The sequence below is a fragment of the Pantherophis guttatus genome, chromosome 7 (assembly GCF_059756535.1).
Source record: "Pantherophis guttatus breed Tessera chromosome 7, ASM5975653v1, whole genome shotgun sequence".
In the NCBI taxonomy this organism is placed as follows: domain Eukaryota; kingdom Metazoa; phylum Chordata; class Lepidosauria; order Squamata; family Colubridae; genus Pantherophis; species Pantherophis guttatus.
Window position 1 is genome coordinate 2,639,719 of NC_142069.1, and position 20,758 is coordinate 2,660,476.

General features: G+C 46.0%; 2 protein-coding genes across 2 annotated transcripts in view; both read right to left on the reverse strand.

The window, feature by feature from the left end:
• The window catches only part of LOC148112744 (uncharacterized), a 38,586-nt gene extending 20,995 nt beyond the window's left edge, over positions 1–17,591 (reverse strand). Inside the window, exons 1-4 of the mRNA XM_087874396.1 lie at positions 17,095–17,591; positions 4,904–5,053; positions 1,945–2,072; positions 251–359 (exon numbers count right to left, since the gene is read on the reverse strand). Coding sequence (XP_087730522.1) covers positions 251–359; positions 1,945–2,072; positions 4,904–5,053; positions 17,095–17,155 — 448 coding nt within the window. The 5' untranslated portion in view covers positions 17,156–17,591. The remainder of the gene's footprint in view (positions 1–250; positions 360–1,944; positions 2,073–4,903; positions 5,054–17,094) is intronic.
• Positions 4,993–20,758, reverse strand: part of TMEM209 (transmembrane protein 209) — a 44,958-nt gene continuing 29,192 nt past the window's right edge. Inside the window, exon 15 of the mRNA XM_087874398.1 lies at positions 4,993–5,053. Within this exon, the coding sequence (XP_087730524.1) occupies positions 5,023–5,053 (31 nt within the window). The 3' untranslated portion in view covers positions 4,993–5,022. The remainder of the gene's footprint in view (positions 5,054–20,758) is intronic.

Genomic DNA, 20,758 nt, shown 5'->3' on the forward strand with positions numbered 1-20,758 from the left:
AAATACTACATTAAGGGTCTCCTGCTTGAGCAGGGGGTTCGACTGGATGACCTCTGAGGTCCCTTCCAACTTGGTTATTCTGTCGTTCTGTAAGGGTCTCCTGCTGGAGCAGGGGGTTGGACTGGATGGCCTCCAAGGTCCCTTCCAACTCTGTTATTCTATGATTTTGTAAGATGGCCTGTAGCTGTTTGCTCAAGGCTGTTCAGATGATCTAATCCTAGAATAGCAGCAGTTGATGCCTCAGCTTTACCTGTTGGACTTTTAACGATAGTCAGGTCCGAGTAGAGTTCTTTGACAATTTCTGACCGGTCTTCCCAAGGCCGAGCCGTGACGTGACTCTTCCATTTCTTAAATCCAAACTGTGTGAAGAAGCACGAAAAATGTAAATTAATACGAATTTACTAAAGGAATACCAAAAGAGATTTCTCTTTATACCATGCATATATGCATTCCTCGACTTGCTGTCCAAATTTTCCCTTGCTAAGTGACACAGTTTGCTTACTCTGTTTGCAAAAGGGGGATTTCGTGACCCCGGCGCACCACAAACCGTCATAAATACGAGCCCGTTGTTAATCATCTGAATGTTGACTATATACAGGTAGTCCTCAATTTATGACTGCCACCGAGCCCAGAATTCATCTGGTTAAGTAAGGAATTTGTTGCTGGAAATATAATCAGGCTCAAGGTTGACTCAGCCTTCCGTCCTTCCGAGTTAGGTAAAATGAGGACCCGGATTGTGGGGGCAATAAGCTGACTTTGTATAAAAAAGACCCCCACCGCTTAGGGGGGGCCGAAAGCCCTACTAAAGCAAGTATATACAAAAGTATGAAGGCTATTGCTTAACGCATTGTAAGCCGCCCTGAGTCTCCAGAGAAGGGCGGTATATAAATCGAACCAATAAATAATAAATAAATAAATAATCTGACCCCGGGCACCTATTATCACATGTGGTGGACATGTGTGGGAAGCAAAGAAATATCGGACAAAAATACATACGTGGTTAGAAAAAAAATGTTGAAGCTGCATATAGATTATAAACCTGAAATATTTTTTGTTAGGTATAATACCAGAAAAGCATGATAAGGGGAATTTGTATTTAATACTGCATTTTTTTTTGACAGCAACAAGGATTGTATTTGCACAGTATTGGAAAAATGAGGAAACTCCGAGACAAGATGATGTAATTAAAAAAAAAATACTAGATTGTGCAGAAATGGATAGATTGACGTTAAAGAGAAAAGAAAAAGAAGATACAGAGTATTTTTGAACATGGGGTTTATTTTATAAATGGTTGGATCATAGAGGTAGAAATTAGGAGTGGGGAAAAATATTATTATGTAAGCAAAATTGATCCAGACAATACACTCTTCACAAAGCACTTACATATGTTAAATCAAAATGTGTAAACAAACTGTTTTTTTTTTAAAAAAGGTGAGGAATTTGTTTTTGTTTTAAGTTTTTTTATTAATAATTCAAATTTAAAAAACAATGGACATGGTTTGACATCTTCGGTTTCTATGCAATTTGTTAAGGGAGTTCTGCCTCGTTTTACGACCTTTCTTGCCCCAGGGGTTAAGGGAATCGCCTCGTTAGTAACACGGTTGTTAAATGAATCTGGTTTCCCCCCTCCCGTTGACTTCACTGGTTGGAAGTTCGCAAATGGGGATCCCATAACTTTAGGATGCTGCAACTGTCATAAGTCCATGCCAGTTGCCGAGCCTTTGAATTTTGATCATGTGACCGTGGGAACGCTGCAGCGGTCGCAAGGGTGAGAGCCAGGTTTTAAGTCCCTGCTTTAGGGCCATTGTTCACTTTGGTCACTAAATGAAGCATTGTAAAAAAAATCTTCCTTTCTCCAGGACTGTTGCTAAGATGGCTACGGTGACCCCCTCACACACCCCGTTCTTCCTCCTTCCCAACCCAAGGAGACCTTCGCACACCAACCTTGTAGTTGTTGGAGAGACGATGGGCTTCCACCTCATTCTCGGCCGTAAGAGTCATCTTCCGCAGGCACCTATCGCACGTCTGAACTTCCTCGGAGTGGTGCAGGCAGCAGCCCAAGCTGGAGACCACTAGGTAGAGAACAGAAAGAGGCTAGAAGCTGGTGGACACCTCGGCCTGGCATCCCATTCTTTTCAACAAACCATGGCTTGCTAAACCACAATTTAATCTGACAATCATCATCTTTGTTTAATGACCCCATAATCCCTTGCATTGGGGTGGAGTCAGGGCAACTGAATGGAGCTAGTAGAGAGCCTTACTGGCCGATGCCTTTCCTGTTGCCAATGGAGAGTTTTTTGTTCAGCAGATCTATTCTCATCGTGCCCAGAGAGAGAGAAATATCTGCCTCTATCTAGAATCGAACTCACAGCCTCCCAATTGTGAGGCGAGAGCTTCACCTCTAGGCCACCGCACCACTCTTACAGCTTAATCTGCCGATGGTGGATTTGAAATCCTCACGAACACGAATTACAGCATGGGTGTCAAACTAACTGTGGGACATTCATCCCTGGACACTTTCAAGAAGAAATTGGACTGCCATTTGTCAGAAATGGTGCAGGGCCTCCTGCTTGGGCGGGGGGTTGGACTAGATGACCTACAAGGTCCCTTCCGACTCTTGTTAATCTATCTAACTCGCCACGATACGTGGTCGTCACGTGATGTTTCGTGACGTTTTACCTCTTCGCGGAGCTGGGGTGGGCGTGGCCTGCACAGGACACATTTGGCCCGTGGGCCGCCAGTTTGATACCCCAGCTTGTCCTCGACTTACGACAGCCCGTTTGGTAACCGTTCGAAGCTACAACAGCTTCGTAAGACCATTTTTCAGAGTTTCGGCTTCGTATGACCGTTTTTTGAAAACTGACTCAACTTAAGGACGGGTTGCAGTGTCCTGGGGGGAGAGTCACGTGATCCCCTTTTGCGACTATCTGACAAGCCAAGTCAATGGGGACGCTGGATTCACTTAACAACCATGGGACTGATCTAACAACTGGAGGGATTCGCTTAGAAATCAGATCCACTTAGCCACCATGTGACTTGCTTAACAAACAGGGTTGATTCCCTTAACAACCGTGGCAAGAAAAGTCACAAAAGGGAGCAAGGCACACTTCACAAATTTCTCCCTTAGCAACAGAAATTTTGGGCTCAATGGCGGTCATTAAATTGAGGACTGATATTGGTATCGAGAAATACAGCTAGTCCTCGACTTAACGGCCACAATTGAGCCCCAAATTCCCATTGCTAAACGAGACAGTTGTGAAGTGAGTTCTGCCCCATTTTACCGCCTTTCTGGCTGCAGTTGTTAAGTGAGGCAATACTGTTGTTAAGCGAGTCACACAATTGTTAAGTGAATCTGGTTTTCCCCACTGAAGGTCGCAACCATCATAAATACGAGTCAGTTGCCAAGCGTCCGAATTTTGACCATGTCATCAAAGGGACACTGCAACGGTCGTAAGTGTGAAACAGTCGCTTTTTTCAGTGCTGTTGCCAACTTTGAACGGTCGCTAAACGAGGACTGCCTGCAACATAACCCATGTTTTAAACCCCTCATTGGGAGTGAGGAGGTCTTCTGAGGCCTGGACTTGAACCCCCCTCTCTGCAAAGATGCCCCCCCTTCCCTAAACTGGCCTTACATTTGGATGAGGTGGGGAGGTCAGCGGTGGTGAAATCTAAAATTTGTTACTACCGGTTCTGTGGGCGTGGCTTGGTGGAGGGAAGGGGTAATGTGACTGGGTGGGCGTGGCCATTTTTTTTTTTTACTTTTAAACCATTTTTTCTACAACCTCTAAGAGGTTGTAAAAAAATGCTTTCAAAAGCCTCTGACGATCCCAGCTGAGCCGCGCGATCATCAGAGGCTATTTTTTTTTTTTACTTTTAAAAGCATTTTTTTCGGCCGAAGAGGTTGTAGAAAAAATGCTTTTAAAAGTTAAAAAAAAGCCTCTGATGATTGTGCGGCTCAGCTGGGCATGGGGAGAGGGGCAGGGATTTTTGCTACCGGTTCTCTGAACCACCCGCCTCCATCGCTACCGGATCGGGTGATCCGGTCTGAACCGGGAGCATTTCACTCCTGGGTCAGCCCCTCAATGCCTCTATTCTTCCCAAAATGCATTTAATCGCTGTGGATAATTTGATTTTCAAGGCTGCTTTGAAATATAAAATCCTCTTGTTTTCACGCTTCTAATGCCTGACAGCGTATTCCTGCCATCTGTCCGAATATAAATTATTGCTTTTAAATGATTTAAGAATAAATAATAGAGAATATAAATAAGAATTTCGATTGTTGCTTTTAAATGATTTAAGAATAAATGATAAAGAATAGAAAATACAAGTAAGAATTTCAATGATTGCTCTCCGTGGGTCCCATTCATTTGGAGATACAGCTAGTCCTGGACTTATGACTGTTCGTTTTCGTGACAACCATCCGAAAGTGACAACGGCACCGACAAAAGTGATTTGAGGACCGTTTTTCACACTTAACGACCGTTGCAACATCCCCACAGTCACACGATCATAAAAACTGGCTCGTATTTATGACGGTTGTGGTGTCTTGGGGTCATGTGATTCCCTATATATTTTATTTTATAACAGAGTGGGAAGGGACCTCAGAGGTCTTCTAGTCCAACCCCCTGCTTATAAGCAACCTTCCGACAAACTCCGTCAACGGGGAAACCCCGATTCGCTTCACAACCGTGTTACCGAATCAGACAGCAGTGACTCGCTTAACAATGGTGGCAAGAAAGGCAAAGCGAGGCAGAGCTCCCTTGGCATCTGTCTCGCTTAGCGACGGAAATCTATTGCGGTCGTAAGTCGAGGACTCCCCCGTATTGACTAAATAGAGGCGACTTCAATCTTCTCCTCTTGCGATGCCCCCCCACGTCTCTCGCGGCTGAGACCCCCCCTTTACCTGACGGGATCCGGAGGGGCAGGAGCTGGTGGGACTCCGAATGCATGTCCGTCAGGTCCCCATGGAGGTTGCTAATGGCCGCACAGTGTCGGTCGCAGAGGGAGCCTCTCCGGTGAGGGTCACTCCTGTGTCCCAGTTCTTTGGGGAACTCTGAAAAGGAAGGGGGGGGGATTGTGGGTCCCACACAGTGACCCATAATAAGGTCTTTCGGCAACGCAAGCGGAAGGGACCTTTGGAATCTCACACGCTCCTGCGATGTAGACAATAATAAGCCTTTGATGGCTTCGGCCTCCGCCTTCCTTCTTGCTGCACTTCATTCCTTCTCCCAGATCCACCCTCCTCCTCCTCCTCCTCCCACACAAAACACACTCCTTTCTAGACTGATGATGTTCCCTAGTTGGGTCATGAAATGTCTGCAAGAAAAGAAAACCACCAAGCTCAGAGAGCATTGTTCTCCTCCTCCTCCTCCTCCCTTCCAAATCCTCCTCCCTTCTAGAACTGATGATGTTCTCTAGTTGGGTCATGAAACGTCTGCTCAGAGAGCACCAACGGGTGGTCCTCCTCTTCCTCCCCTTGTAGCTCTGATGATGTTTCCTAGCTGGGTAATCAAACATCTGCAAGAAAACCATCAGGCTCAGAGAGGACTCCACCCTCCGTCCCCTTCCTCCTCCTCTCTGCAAACCCCATTCTGTTGAAGCACTGATGATATTACTTAGTTTGGTAATGAAACGTCTGCAAGAAAACCACCAAGCTCAGAGAGCACCCAGGACCCCACGGCCCTCCTCCTCCTCCACTCTGCAAACCTCAACTCCCTTATAGCACTGATGATGATACCTAGTTGGGTCATGAAACATCTGCAAGAAAACCACCAAGCTCAGAGAGCACCCAGCACCCCACAGTCGTCATCCTCCTCCTCTTCCTCCCTCTCTTCCTCCTCCTCCTCCTTCACAACACCCCACTCCCTTCTAGACTGATGATGCTACCTAGTTGGGCCATGAAACGTCTGCAAGAAAACCACCAACTCAGAGAGCACCCAGGACCCCACAGTCGTCATCCTCCTCCTCCTACACAAAACCCCACTCCCTTCTAGACTGATGATGCTACCTAGTTGGGCCGTGAAACGTCTGCAAAAAAACCCCCCAAGCTCAGAGATGCTCCTTGCAGGCTGCGCACATTTCCAAGATGCACCAAAACAGACCAGCATTATTTGTCAAGATTTGGGTTGAAGTAACTTACGGAAACAGCACTGAGGTTGCTCCAATTCAGCTGAGCCCGGATGCTATTATAGGCCGTTTTTGACTTGCAACCACCAGACCATCCGAATAGAGCTTGGAAGGGACCTTGGAGGTCTTCTAGTCCAACCCCCTGCTCCAGCAGAAGACTCTGTACCATTCCATGGCTGTCCGGTCTCTTCTTAAAAACCTCCGGTGATGGAGCCCCCACAACTGCTGAACGGTTAGTTAGCGATGGTTTGAAATTCCCATGGACCCACCGAAAAGAAACTCCTGGCCCGATTTTGCGGCCAGAAGATTCTTTTTGAAACCAGCAAAGTCACCATCCAGGAAAAGAGCACGAGAAAACCCACCACATGACGCCGAGGAGAACACGCACGGCTCCTCTGAGGCTCATGTGATGCACGCCAAGGTAAATCAATTGCACAACCGCAGCTCCTCCGAATATTTACGGACACTCGGCACGGAGGCCTCAGGGATTTGCTGCCTTCCCTGCAGCACAGATCTCCAGCTTATCCAAGGTTTAAATGGTTTTTACTCAACTCTTCGATGGAGGAGGCCCATAAAGGAAAAAAGGTGTCCACCATGGCAGAAAGTATAAAAGAATTTCGATAGTTTTTGGATGGATGGATGGGATAGATATAGATGATAGATAGATAGATAGATAGATTGATTACAGACAGACAGAGGAAGCATGGATGGATGGATGGATGATAGGTAGATATAAAAGATGGATAGATTGATAAGATGGTTGGATGGATGACTGCATATGGCTGGCTGGCTGACTGACAGACAGATAGAAAGACAGAAAGCATGGATGGATTGATGGGATAGATATAGATAGGTAGATAGATAGATAGATAGATAGATAGATAGATAGATAGATAGATTGATTGATTGATTGATAGATAGATCCTTCCTTTTTCAGCAAGCCGGGCTGGCTTAATGCTTTTTAAATGTTTTTAATATGTTTTGTTACTGCTTTTTAATTTTGGGGCCAAATTTATATATATCTTTTTAAATTGTTTTTAATGTTTGTATTTGTTTTTACTTTGGCTGTACACCGCCCTGAGTCCTTCGGGAGAAGGGCGGTCTATAAATTTGATAATAATTAATAAATAAATAAATAAATAAATAAATAAATAACTAGATAGATAGGTAGGTAGATAGATAGATGGATGGATGGATGGATGGATGGATGGATGGATGGATGGATGGATGGATGATAGACAGAAAGACAGGTAGACAGGAAGCATGGACGGATGGATGGATGATAGGTAGATATAACAGATGGATAGATTGATAAGATGATTGATGGATGGATTTATACAGATGGATGACTGGATGGCTGGTTGTTAGACAATAGAGGTAGAGGGATGGATAGATAGCTAGAGATAGATAGATGATAGATGGATAGATAGATAGATGATAGACAGTCAAACAGTAAGTAAGTAAGTAAGTATGGATGGATGGATGGATGAATGGATGGATAATAGGAGATATAACAGATGGATAGATGATTGGATGGATGGATGGATGGATGGGTGGATGGGTGGATGGAGTGCTTCACAGCCCTCTTTAAGCGGTTTAGAGAGTCAGCCTCTTGCCCCCAACCATCTGGGTCCTCATCTTACCGACCTCGGAAGGATGGAAGGCTGAGTCAACCTTGAGCCAGTGAGATTCGAACTGCTAAATTGCAGGCAGCCGGCAGTCAGGAGAAGCAGCCTGCAGTACCATATTCTAACCACTGCGCCACCACGGCCTTTCCTTCCTTCCTTCCTTCCTTCCTTCCTTCCTTCCTTCCTTCCTTCCTTCCTTCCTTCCTTCCTTCCTTCCTTCCTTCCTTCCCAAGCAATAGCGCTTAGCCTTATATACCGCTTCACAATGCTTTCCTGCCCTCTCTCAGCAGTTTACAGAGTCAGCCTTTTGCCCCCAACCATCTGGGACCTCATTTTACAGACCTCGGAAGGACGGAAGGCTGAGTCAACCTTGAACTGGTCAGGATCGAACTGCTGGCAGTGGGCAGAGGAGCTGAAGGTCTTAGTGCTTCCTGGGAAGCTTGTCTATTCACTTTGGTATTTTGTATCTTATAGTATTTTATTTAGTCTAGTTTACTTTATTCCCATTGCACCTCGTAGAACGAAATTAAATGCCATATTCAGTGTACATGATACATAAAAAAAATATAAAAACAAAAACACATTCTCTATAATTGGATTGAAAACCAGATATTGCATGAATATTGCACTATACAGTAGAATTAAATATAGTTACTGCTCTGTAATAGCAGCCTATTTGTCCTTGTTTTTATTGCCCTGTACCGTCTGCCAGATGGTAATAGTTCAAAAAAAAAAGAAAATAAAATAAAAAGGGTGCCCAGGATGAGATGGATCTTTAAGAACTCAATAAAAACTGTGAAGTTGTTTCTTCTTCTGATGCTATTTTTTTAAAAAGGAAAAAAAGAAATGAACAGGAAGCAGCTCGCCCACCCGACACCCTTCAGAATTTTTTTTTTAAAAAAAGAAAACCCACAGGAAATCCAGAATTAGGTTTCAGAAATCTGTCCACCTGTCGAGAGAAAAGTCAGCAGAAACTGGCTGGATCGGAAGCAGGGGGCGAGGACGGAACAAAATGGGTCTTTCCCGATGAGTCCCTCTCTCTCATCCCCCCCCCAGGCGCCCATTTTGCAGGCAGGGCAGGCAGTCCTCGACTTACAACCATTCACTTAGTGACCTTACAGAAGTTGTGGGAGCTTTCAAGAAGAGACTGGACTGCCCTCTGTCAGAAACGGTGTAGGGTCTCCTGCTTGGGCGAGGGGTTGGACTAGATGACCTACAAGGTCCCTTCCGACTCTGTTAATCTATTAAATCTGTTAAATCTGTTAAATCTATTAAATCAACTAAACTAAACTAAACTAAAATCTAGCTCGCCCTCAGTGCCTTTTTATCTCCCGCTCATTTCCCTTGACCGCGAGTTGGCCAGATTCTTGTAGAGAGCTTAAGCTTGCAATACAGGAAGTCATCGACTTACGACAGTTCATTCAGTTCTGTTCAAAGTTGCAACAGCACTGAAAAAAGTGACTTATGACCGGTTTTCACAGTTAACGACCGTTGCAGCAGCCCCATGGTCACGTGATCAACTGACTCATATTTACGACGGTTGTACTGTCCCGGGGTTACATGATCACCTTTTGCGACCTTCCGACAAAGTCAATGCAGAAGCCTGATTCACTTAACAACCTGGGTCACTAATGTAACACAACGGCAGCAATTCACTTAACAACGGGGGCAAGAAAGGTCTTAAAAATGAGGTGAAACTCAGTTAACAACCGTCTCGTTTAGCGACAGAAATGTTGGGATAAAATTGTGGTCCAGGATTACCTGCAAAAGAGATGAATAAATAAATATTCGATACCGGGTAGTCCTCGACTTATGACCACAATTGAGCCCAACATTTCTGTCACTAAGTGAGATGTTTGTTAAGTGAGTTTTGCCACCCTTTACGACTTTACTTGCCACAGTTGTTAAGTGAGTCACTGCCGTTGATAAAATAGCAATCCGGTTGTTAAGTGAATCTGGCTTCCCCTTTCACTTTGCTTGTCTGAAGGTCGCAAAAGGGAATCATGTGACTGTGGGACTCAGCAGTGGTCATAAGTATGAATCAGTTGCCGCATTTTGATCACATGACCATGGGGCTGATACGAAGGTCGTAAGTGTGAAAAATGGTCCTTTTTTTCAGTACCATTGTAACTTTGGACGGTCCCTAAATGAACTCTTGTAACTCGAGGACTACCTGTACATAAAGAAAGAAAGAAATATTCTATATCCTGTATTTCAGGTTATGTCCTGCTGGTGAGCTGCCCAGGAGCATCTGGCTGAGAATCGCTGGAATTCGATTGCAAAACGCCACCTCTCTTTTGTTATTTTCCAGCAAAAAAAAATAATCGTCTCCTGCCCTTTGCAAAGAGAAAAACGAACACGGCCGCAAACAGTTTTGGAAAAACTAAAAACACAGACACACCCAGCCAAATTCGGTCACAGGTTGTTATCGGCATCAGTGTTTACCTAAGAGATAAGCAAGGAGTGCAGCTCTTCAAAATACAGGTAATCCTCAATTTACGGCCAGAATAGAGGTCAGAACAGAATAAGAAATAATAGAATAGAATAAGAAATAGAATAGAGTAGAATAGAATAGAATAGAATAGAATAGAATAGAATAGAATAGAATAGAATAGAATAGAATAGAATAGAATAAGAAATAATAGAATAGAATAGAATAGGGAATAAAAGAATAGAATAGAATAGAATAGAATAGAATAGAATAGAATAGAATAGAATAGAATAGAATAGAATAGAATAGAATAGAATAGAATAGAATAGAATAGAATATTGCTTAACGCATTGTAAGCCGCCCTGAGTCTCTGGAGAAGAGCGGCATATAAATCAAACCAATAAATAAATGAATAAAATAGAATAGAATAGAATAAGGAATAGAATAGAATAAGAAATAGAATAGAATAAGAAACAGAATAGAATAAGAAACAGAATAGAATAGGAATAGGAATAGAAGAATAGAATAGAATAGAATAGAATAGAATAGAACAGAATAAGAAATAGAATAAGGAATAGAATAGAATAGAATAGAAAAAGAAATAGAATAGAATAAGAAACAGAATAGAATAGGAATAGGAATAGAAGAATAAATAGAATAGAATAGGAGATTCAGGGGGCTCACCAAGTGACTGTGTCTGATTTCACAACGTTTCTTGTGGTTGTTACTAACCAAGATGGTCGTTGTTAAGCAAACGTACTGGTCATTATGCAAACTGCCCGTCGTTAACTAAAACTCTTGTCCCTAATGGGTGGTTTTTTTTGGCCAAAAACTGGAAGCAAACATGGTTTCTGGCAAAAAAAAAAACCCACTTGATCACTTCACCGCGTGATGCTGCAAAGAGAGGAAGCTGTCAGAAGTTGAAAATTCGGTTGTAAGTATCTCTGTAAAGGTCGCAGATGCAAGGAACGGTCACAAAGGGAGTTTTTCGTCACTGTCGTAACTTCAAATGTCACTAAATGGGTGGTCGTAAGTCAAGGATCTCCTGTGTTTGTTCTTATGATTTTTTTCCCCCTCTATATAGGACAGTCTCTGTATATACAGATAATCCTCGTTTAGCAACTGTCTCATTTAGCGACCATTTGAAATGATGACAGTGATGGAAAAGTCCCTGCGTAACCATTCCTCGCATTTGCGACCTTTGCTGGTCTGCACAGGTACTCCTCAACTCACAACGGTTCATTTAGTGACCATTCAAAGTTATGACGGCACTGAAACAAGGGACAAACAACAGAGGCAAGAAAGGTCGTAAAATGGGACAAAACTCACTTAACAGATGTCGCACTTAACAACAGAAATTTCAGGCTCAATTATGGTCATAAGTAGAGGACCGCCTGTAAAGCGACGAAAAACTGAAGTCAGAGCCTAAGCGCAGTCATGATTTCGTTTAAGCAATCGCTTAATGACCAAGCAACCATTTCCAATTGTGGTCACTAAACAAAGACTCCCTGTTACAGATTTCAATCTAAATAAACTCTTGATTGGGTCTTTTATTTTGAACTGCCATTTTTTTATTATTCTTGCAAAAATACCACTTAAAAGGTAGCGAGAGCCACACCACGCCGTTTAGCAGCTGATTGCCAAGTTGTGTTGCCTGCCACAACTAAGTGCCAAATAGTTACATTTTCTTGTACAGGAGGTGAGAGGAATGAAGCCCATCAGCCGAGTGATTGATGGGCCCAGGATCCTGAACAAAATTAAATCTTTCCTAAAATAGATATTTTCAGGAGACCTGAGGGATAAAGAAAGAGAAGAGAAAATGGCCAGGGAAAATATACCTTAGTACGGTATTGCGGGAAAGAAAAAGAAAAAAAATTCAGTGAAAACACTGAGGACTAGTCACTAGTCATAAACCAGATGTACAGGTTAGAAGAACTCCAGTTTAATGTGTGGTATTAAGTGCATTCGGTGGTTTTCAGGGGTGAAATGCTACCGGTTCGGACCGGTTCTCCCGAACCGGTAGTAACAAATTCTACCACTTCGGGCGAACCGGTATTTCCGACGATCAGCTGGTCGACGATCAGCTGTGACGCACGATTTATATTAGCTAGACTCGTCGGATTTCCTACTTTCTTGCTAATCTAAATCACGTGGCGCAGCGGATTCCACCCCCCTCGCTGTTCTACTTACCTTTGCGGACTTGGAAGCCTTCAAAATGTTCCTTTTTCAGTGGTGGTGGGTTGCCTCCCGGTTCGGACCGGTTCTCAAGAACCGGTAGAAAAACCGGCGGGAGGCTCCGCCCACTGACCCGGATGTCATCATAGATGAACTACGCGTAATGCAAACCGATACTAAAGGTAAGTATAACCCACCCCTAGATCGCATGGATGTACTTATGGGGTCCGTGATGCTCTCTGAACTTGGTGGTTTTCCTGTAGACGTTTCATAACCCAACTAGGCACTATCATCCTGCTAGGAGGGAGGGAGGTTCGCGGAAACTCCCTGACCTGGATGACTGAGAATCTCTACAGACTTTTAGGTGAGGCTGGTTTTGTAGATAAGGTGTGAAAACAAGAAAACGCAAGCGGGAACAACACAACGGTGATCTCATTTGTAGAAGCCTGTAAGGTGATGGTCCTTTTTAGGCTTGGTCACCTTGATGGAGGGGGAAGGGACCCAGCGGGGGGCTTAGCCTGGATTGTTGAAGAAGGAACGTGATCGAGATTAAGATCACCGTTATCGGGAAAGGTCCCAAACTGCACGTCTGGGTGGAAAACTCCACGCCTGGCCTCTCCCTTGATGAGGTCACTCACAACATGGGAGTAAGGACCGGGTAAGGATGTTTTTCCAGGATCCGCCGCCGAACTGTGGCAAAACACCTCTATGTACCCAATAACAGCAGAATATTTGTAGATCAGGGTTGAAACGAGGAGGAGGAGGAGGAGGAGAAGGAGGAGGAGGTGGAGGAGGACTTGGTGCTCCCTGAGCTTGGTGGTTTTCTCCGAGACATTTCATGACCCAACTAGGTAACGTCATCAGTGATAGAAGGGAGTAGGGCATGCAGAAAGGAGGAGGAGGAGGAGAAGGAGAAGGAGGAGGAGGTGGAGGAGGACTTGGTGCTCCCTGAGCTTGGTGGTTTTCTCAGAGACATTTCATGACCCAACTAGGTAACGTCATCAGTGATAGAAGGGAGTAGGGCATGCAGAAAGAAGGAGGAGGAGGAGAAGGAGGAGGAGGAGGAGGTGGAGGAGGACTTGGTGCTCCCTGAGCTTGGTGGTTTTTTCAGAGACATTTCATGACCCAACTAGGTAACGTCATCAGTGATAGAAGGGAGTAGGGCATGCAGAAAGGAGGAGGAGGAGGAAAAGGAGGAGGAAAAGGAGGAGGAGGTGGAGGAGGACTTGGTGCTCCCTGAGCTTGGTGGTTTTCTCAGAGACATTTCATGACCCAATTAGGTAACATCATCAGTGATAGAAGGGAGTAGGGCATGCAGAAAGGAGGAGGAGGAGGAAAAGGAGGAGGAGGAGGAGGTGGAGGAGGACTTGGTGCTCCCTGAGCTTGGTGGTTTTCTCAGAGACATTTCATGACCCAATTAGGTAACATCATCAGTGATAGAAGGGAGTAGGGCATGCAGAAAGGAGGAGGAGGAGGAGGAGGAGGAGGAGGAGGAGGAGGAGGAGGAGGAGGAGGAGGAGGAGGAGGAGGAGGACTTGGTGCTCCCTGAGCTTGGTGGTTTTCTCAGAGACATTTCATGACCCAACTAGGTAACATCCTCAGTGATAGAAGGGAATGGGGTTTATGGAGTAGAGGAGGAAGAGAAGAAGGAAGGGAAGGGAAGAAGGAAGGAGAAGAAGAAGGAGGAGGAAGAGGATAGGGATAGGTTTAAAGAGGAGGAGAAGGAGAATTCTGAGATGGTATAAGGTCTCCTGCCTTAGCGAAGGGGTGGAATAGAGGACCTCTGAAGTCCCTTCCAGCCCTAGGATTCTATATCAGACCTGGACATTTTATGGTCCCTGGGCCACGTTCGGCCCTTTGGCTGTCCCTTGTCAGGTTAATCAGAAATTAGAAATCAAATGTAAAAAAAAATGCACGCAATACAACTATTTTCCTATTTTTTCTCCCCCAATTTAAGTTATGCATGTGCGTGCGTGCATGCCTATGAGCCTTCACAGCCCTACAGGTTGTCCTCAACCTACGACCATTCATTTAGTGACCGTTCGAAGTTACAACGGCACTGAAAAAAGGGACTTACGACCGTTTTTCACACATAACAACCGTTGCCGTATCCCCACCGTCACGTGATCAAAATGGAAAAGCTTGGCAACTGGCATGTACTTACGACAGTCGGAGTCCCCTTTTTGCGACCTTCCGACAAGCACAGTCAAAGGGGGAAGCCAAGATTCGCCTAACAACCGTGTGACTTACTTAAAAACTGAAGCGATTCACTTAGCGACAGTGGCCAGAAAGGTCGTAAAACGGGGCAGAACTCACTTAACAAAATGTCTCAGCAACGGAAATGTTGGGCTCAATTGTGGTCATATGTCGAGGACTGCCTGTTCTTTATCCCAGCTTTCTTTTTTGTACTTCACCCAGTATATTGAATAAAAAACACTTATTTAATATTTGATAAAAGTTCTTGAACTAACGACCACAATTGAATAAAGATATTTTAAAGACAGTAGAAGCGAAATTTAGTCCAAACGAAACGAGCAGGCTGATAAATGTAAAGATTTTTAATTGGTTTTAAATGGGATTTTAAATTTTGGGGTTTTACAAATTGGGCCTATCATTTAATAATTTTAATTATTTTTTAAATTTTGTTCGTCTTTGTGTTTTTAATTAGGCTGTACACCGCCCTGAGTCCTTCGGGAGAAGGGCAGTATAGAAATAAAATAAAATAATAAAATAAAATAAAATAAAATAAAATAAAATAAAATAAAATAAAATAAAATAAAATAAAATAAAATAAAATAAAATAAAATCAATCAATCCTAACCAAAGTCTTCATCGTGTGTGAAAAAGCACATTAAAATCATTCTTAGAAACCGACATCTCTTGTTATTCTAACTTCCTCCCCAAAACTGATCTTTTTTTGAGTTCTACTTCCTCCAAATTCTGCTCTTCTACTACTTTCTCTACGCTAATTTATTCACTGGCTTAATTTTAACGCCTGGTTAAAACTGTCAAAATACAGAGGCATCACAGGATGTGATTTTCCTATCTGCCTTCAAAATACGGATATTGGATTTTAGCCCATCAGTAAATTATCTTTACGCTTTAGATTAGATTTTTAAAATATATATTCTTAGTTTAGGCCAACAGTTTGGGAGATTCAGCGTTTCTGACAAATGTCAGACCAATTTATTTATTTTGGTTTTGTATTCAACATTTTTGCTATCTCACATCCGTGAGTCTGGATGGCTGATGGTTAAAACGTGATTGAAACACAACCAGTCATGAGCATCAGTAACATTAAATAAAAGGCCAAACACAGCATTTCCACTATCAATATGTGGGGTTCCTGGGTGCTCCCTCAGCTGGGTGGTTTTCTTGCGAACGTTTCACGACCAAACTAGGTAACATTATCAGCGTCCTGAGCAGTGATGATGTGAAGTTTGGCAATCAAAAATCAGCAAGAAAACCACCAAGCTCATAGAGCACCAAGGACCCCATAGTCCATTTCCTCCTCCTCCTCCTCCTCCTCCTCCTCCTCCTCCTCCTCCTCCTCCTCCTCCTCCTCTCTGCGAACCTCACTCCCTTCTGGCACTGATAATGTTAACTAGTTGGGTCATGAAACGTCTGCCAGAAAACAACCAAGCTCAGAGAACACTCAGGAACCCATAGTCCATTTCTTCTTCTTCCTCCTCCTTCCAATCAATCAATGCTCACAGAAACCCAAAGTTTTTCAAAGGAAAAGTTTTGAGCTTCGTGTGCTTTCTAAAGTTGTCATTTGCGCTGCAGGTAGTTTCTGGAGTGCAAGACGAGGTTTCCTTCAGGGCTGGATTTTGGGGGACCCTTGCCTGCCCCCATCACGCCGTGGCCAGCCCTGAGCGACCCTGGGGTGCGTTCAGAAAGACCTTTCCCCAAGCCCCCCCCTCCCCTGAACGCAGGAAAAACTAACTCTGCCTAACCCCAGCTGGGAGCAGGACTCCCATGTCCATCCTTCCCAGCTGGGGGCAGGACTCCCATCCTTCCCAGCCGCTCTCTCCCTAACTGGGAGCAGGACTCCCATGCCCATCCTTCCCAGCTGCCCTCCCCCCAACTGAGGGCAGGATTTCCATGTCCATCCTTCCCAGCTGGGGGCAGGACTCCCAATCCCCTCCGTCCCAACTGGGTGTGGGACTCCCATCCTTCCCAGCCACCCTCCCCCTTCCAGCTGGGTGCAGGACTCCCATTGCCCATCCCTCCCAGCCGCCCTCCCCACTCCAGCTGGGTGCAGGACTCCCATGCCCATCCCTCCCAGCTGCCCTCCTCCCCCCAACTGGGTGCAGGACTCCCATGGCCATCCTTCCCAGCCACCCTCCCCCCCAGCTGAGTGCAGGACTCCCAGGCCCATCCTTCCCAGCCACCCTCCCCGCCCAGCTGAGTGCAGGACTCCCATGCCCAACCTTCCCAGCCCCCTCCCCCCAACTGAAAGAAGGACTCCCATCCCCATCCTTCCCAGCCTCCTTTCCCCCCCCCCCAACCGGGAGCAGGACTCCCATGCCCATCCTTCCCAGTCGGGGGCAGGACTCCCCCTTCCTCCCCTCCCACCCCAGCCTGCTGCTAGCCAGGGACCACTTGTCTCGCAATCCCCCCCATCCCTGGGGCCGGACTCCCTCTCCCCTCATCCCCAGCCGGCAGCCGGCGGGCTGCGTGGTCGGGGCGGAGGGCGCGGGGGAAAGCCGGGCAGGGGAGCCCCTCACTCACCGTAGCCGTCCTGTGTGGAGCGGCGGCGGCGGCGGCTGCCCAGCTCCCACTCGCGGGACATGGCCGGAGGGAGCTGCGGAGGCTGCGGAGGAGCCGGGCGAGGCAGGGACGTGCGCGGGGGCTTTCAAGGCAGGGCGTGGGGGGGGGGAGTGGCAGGCGCCGCCCCCGCGCGGAGGGCAGCCCGGCGGGTCCCAGGACGGAGGGGGACGGGAGACCCTCGCCTGCCCCGCCTCGCCTTCTCCCCCAAGGGCCCCTCTGCGGAGGAGGTGAGAGGGAGACCTTTGCAGCTCAGGGGTGGGACTGGGGAGGGGGGGGTCTCTGAGCTTGGGGGGGGGGGTCTCCTGGCGGACGTTTCATGACCCAAGTAGGGAACTTCATCAGTGCTGAGGAGGAGGAGTTTGTGGAGAGGAGGGAGGGAGGGAGGGAGGGAGGAAGGAGAGGGAGGGAGGAAGGAGAAAGGGAAGGTGGGAGGGAGGGAGGATAGAAGGAAGGAAGAGGAGAAAGAGGGAGGGTGGAAGGAAGGAAGGAGAAAGAGGAAGGGAGGGAGGATGGAAGGAAGGGAGAAGAAAGAGGAAGGGAGGAAGGAAGGAAGGAGAAGAGGGAGGGAGGGAGGAAGGATAGAAGGAAGGAAGAGGAGAAAGAGGGAGGGAGGAAGGGAGGAGAAAGAGGAAGGGAGGAAGGAAGGAGAAGAGGAAGGGAGGAAGGAAGGAGAAAGAGGAAGGGAGGAAGGAAGGAGAAGAGGGAGGGAGGAAGGAAGGAGAAAGAGGGAGGGAGAGAGGAGAGGGAGGGAGGGAGGAAGGAAGGAGAAAGGAGGATGGAAGGAGGGAAGGAGGGAAGGAGAAAGAGGAAGGGAGGGAGGAAGGAAGGGAGGATGGAAGGAAGGGAGAAGAAAGAGGAAGGGAGGAAGAAAGGAGAAGAGGGAGGGAGGAAGGATAGAAGGAAGGAAGAGGAGAAAGAGGGAGGGAGGAAGAGGAGAAAGAGGAAGGGAGGAAGGAAGGAGAAGAGGGAGGGAAGGAGGATGGAAGGAAGGAAGGAAGGAGAAAAAGGGAGGGAGGGAGAAGAGGAAGGAAGGAAGGAAGGAAGGAAGGAAGAAAGAAAGAATGGGCTGTAGGGATCCTTGGTGCTCTCTGAGCTTGGGGGTTTCCTTGCAGACGTTTCTTGACCCAACTAGGGAACTTCATCAGTGAGAGGGGTTTGTGGGGGAAAGGAGAAGGAGGAAGAGGAGGAATGAAAGGGAGGGGAGGAAGCTGAAGGAGGGAGGAGGAGGAGGACTGGAATCCTTACTGCTCAGCCCAAGTTGTTAACTGGGTCAGTGTGTTAACAACCTTTGCAGTTGTGCTATAGAGCTTTGCAGCAGCTCCGAGTTGAATTGTGGGGGTCCTTGGTGCTCTCTGAGCTTTGGGGGTTTCCTTGCAGACGTTTCATGACCCAACTAGGGAACTTCATCAGTGCTAGAAGAGAGTAGGGTTTGCAGAGGAGGAGGTGGAGGAGAACTGTGGGGTCCTTGGTTGCTCTCTGAGCTCGGTGGTCGTCTTGCAGACGTTTCATGACCCAACTAGGGAACATCATCAGAGCTAGCAGGGAGGGAGGTTTGTGGAGAGGAAGGAGGAGGACTGGAGTACGAATTTGGTTGCTTCCTTGCAGATGTTTGGCTGGCTGAGGGATTCTGGGAGTTGAAGTCCACCGGTCTTAAAGTGACCACGGTTGGACACTCCTTGCTTCACACCTTTGCCAAGATCCGTTTTTCCTCCTCTTTTATTTCCACAAAGCCAAGATGAAGTTCAACTGAGTTTGTTGCAAAAGGTTTGGGGCGTAAGACTCGGGCGGCACTAGCCAACTTTTGGAGGTAGTGACTACTGCTCTGATACAAACCCCACAACCACCATCTAACCTAGTTTAATTTCTCTCTTTTTTTTGAAAGGTGCGAACCAGAAGTCTGAGACAAGCAGTCCTCAACATACGACCACCAGTTGCTTAAATCAAAAGTTATGACAAAATCCTCCAAACAGTACAGAAAATTGGCACTTTTGGTTTCCTTCAAAAATGCCCCCCCGATGTCCAATCGGTTTGCGTTAACAACCTTCTTTGTTAATAAATTCGATTTATTCTTAATAAATCGAGCCAATTCACACACAAAACTTTTTTTTGCCTGCCAACCTTATTAGTCATTTGCTTAACGACTATCAGGGTTCGCCATTATGACGGCCGCTAAAAAAAAAAAAAATGATCGTAACGTCAGGTCGTTCGCGCGGGCGACTGGCTTTGCAACCGTCACAATTTACGACTGTCCCCATTTCGGTTGTAAGTCGAGGACTGCGAGATACCACGAGATGGACGGCGCCTGATATTTTATATTTATACTTCTATTTTAAAACCCCTTTTTAAAAAAGTTGCATGGAGCTTATTGTACAAAATGGGAGGTGTCGTCATTCAAAGTTCATGTATAGATAATGGATTTGACAGGACTCAAAACATTCCATCCGGACACCGAATATTTTTAATTTTTATGGCAGCGGCGTATCTCCTGACGCAAATCACAAGAGCACCAATCATCCCATCTTCCCCTTTATAATAAAGAATTTTAAGCATTTTTTTTTTTTTTAAATTGAGGTGGGGCAGAGAGTCCTAAGAATGGGATCGCTGGATTTTACAGGTTAGTCCTCGACTTACGACAGTGGAGACCAAAATTTCCATTGCTAAGCAAGACAGCTATTAAATGATTTTTGGCCCATTTTATGGCTTTTTCTTGCCACTGTCGTTAAGTGAATCACCGCAGTTAAATTAGTCATGTGGTTGTTAAGTGAATCCGGCTTCCCAGTGGACTTTGCTTGTCAGGTCGCAAAAGGGGATCACGGTAACCCGGGGACACTGCGACTGTCGTAAGTCCATGCCAGTTGCCAATTGTCTAAATTTTGATCATGTGACCATGAGGATGCTGAAACGGTCGTAAGTGTGAAAAAACGGCCCTAAGTACTTTTTCCACTGTGAACGGTCACTAAACGGATGGTTGTAAGTCGAGGACTGCCAGGAATGGTCTCCCAACATTTATGGCTCGGCCACCTGGAGCTACAGGATGTCTGTTCAAAACGGCAGCACACACAGGTAATCCTCGATTTACGACCGTAATGGATTCCTGCCAACGATGGTTGTAAATCCCAACGCAGATCACCCAGAAAACTAACCTGTTTTTATGACTTTTTTTTCTCACGGCGGTCATAAAGTGAACATGATAGTAAGCCCTTTTTTTTGCCACCGTCGTTAAGCGAACCACTGCAGTTGTTAATTGAATCACACTGCTGTTAAGCAATCTGGCTTCTCCCATTGACTGCTTGTTGGACGTCGGCTGGGAGGGTCGTAAGAGGAGATCGCGTGACCCCCCCCGGGACAGTACAACCGTCGTTAAGTACATGCCAGTTGCTCGAATTTTGATCACGTGAGCGTGGGGATGTTGCGACGGTCGTTAAGTGTGAAGAACCATCATAAGTGACCTTTTTTTTCAGTGCTGTTGTAAGTTTGGTCTCTAAGCAAACAGTTGTAAGTCAAGGACCGCCTGTCTGGGCTAAAGATGGCAGAGCAATTCACTTCTTGTTTTGAATTACGTCGAAAAGAAGACGGGACAAAAAGACCAGAAAAATAGCAGCTGGAAAATCAGGGACTCAAACAG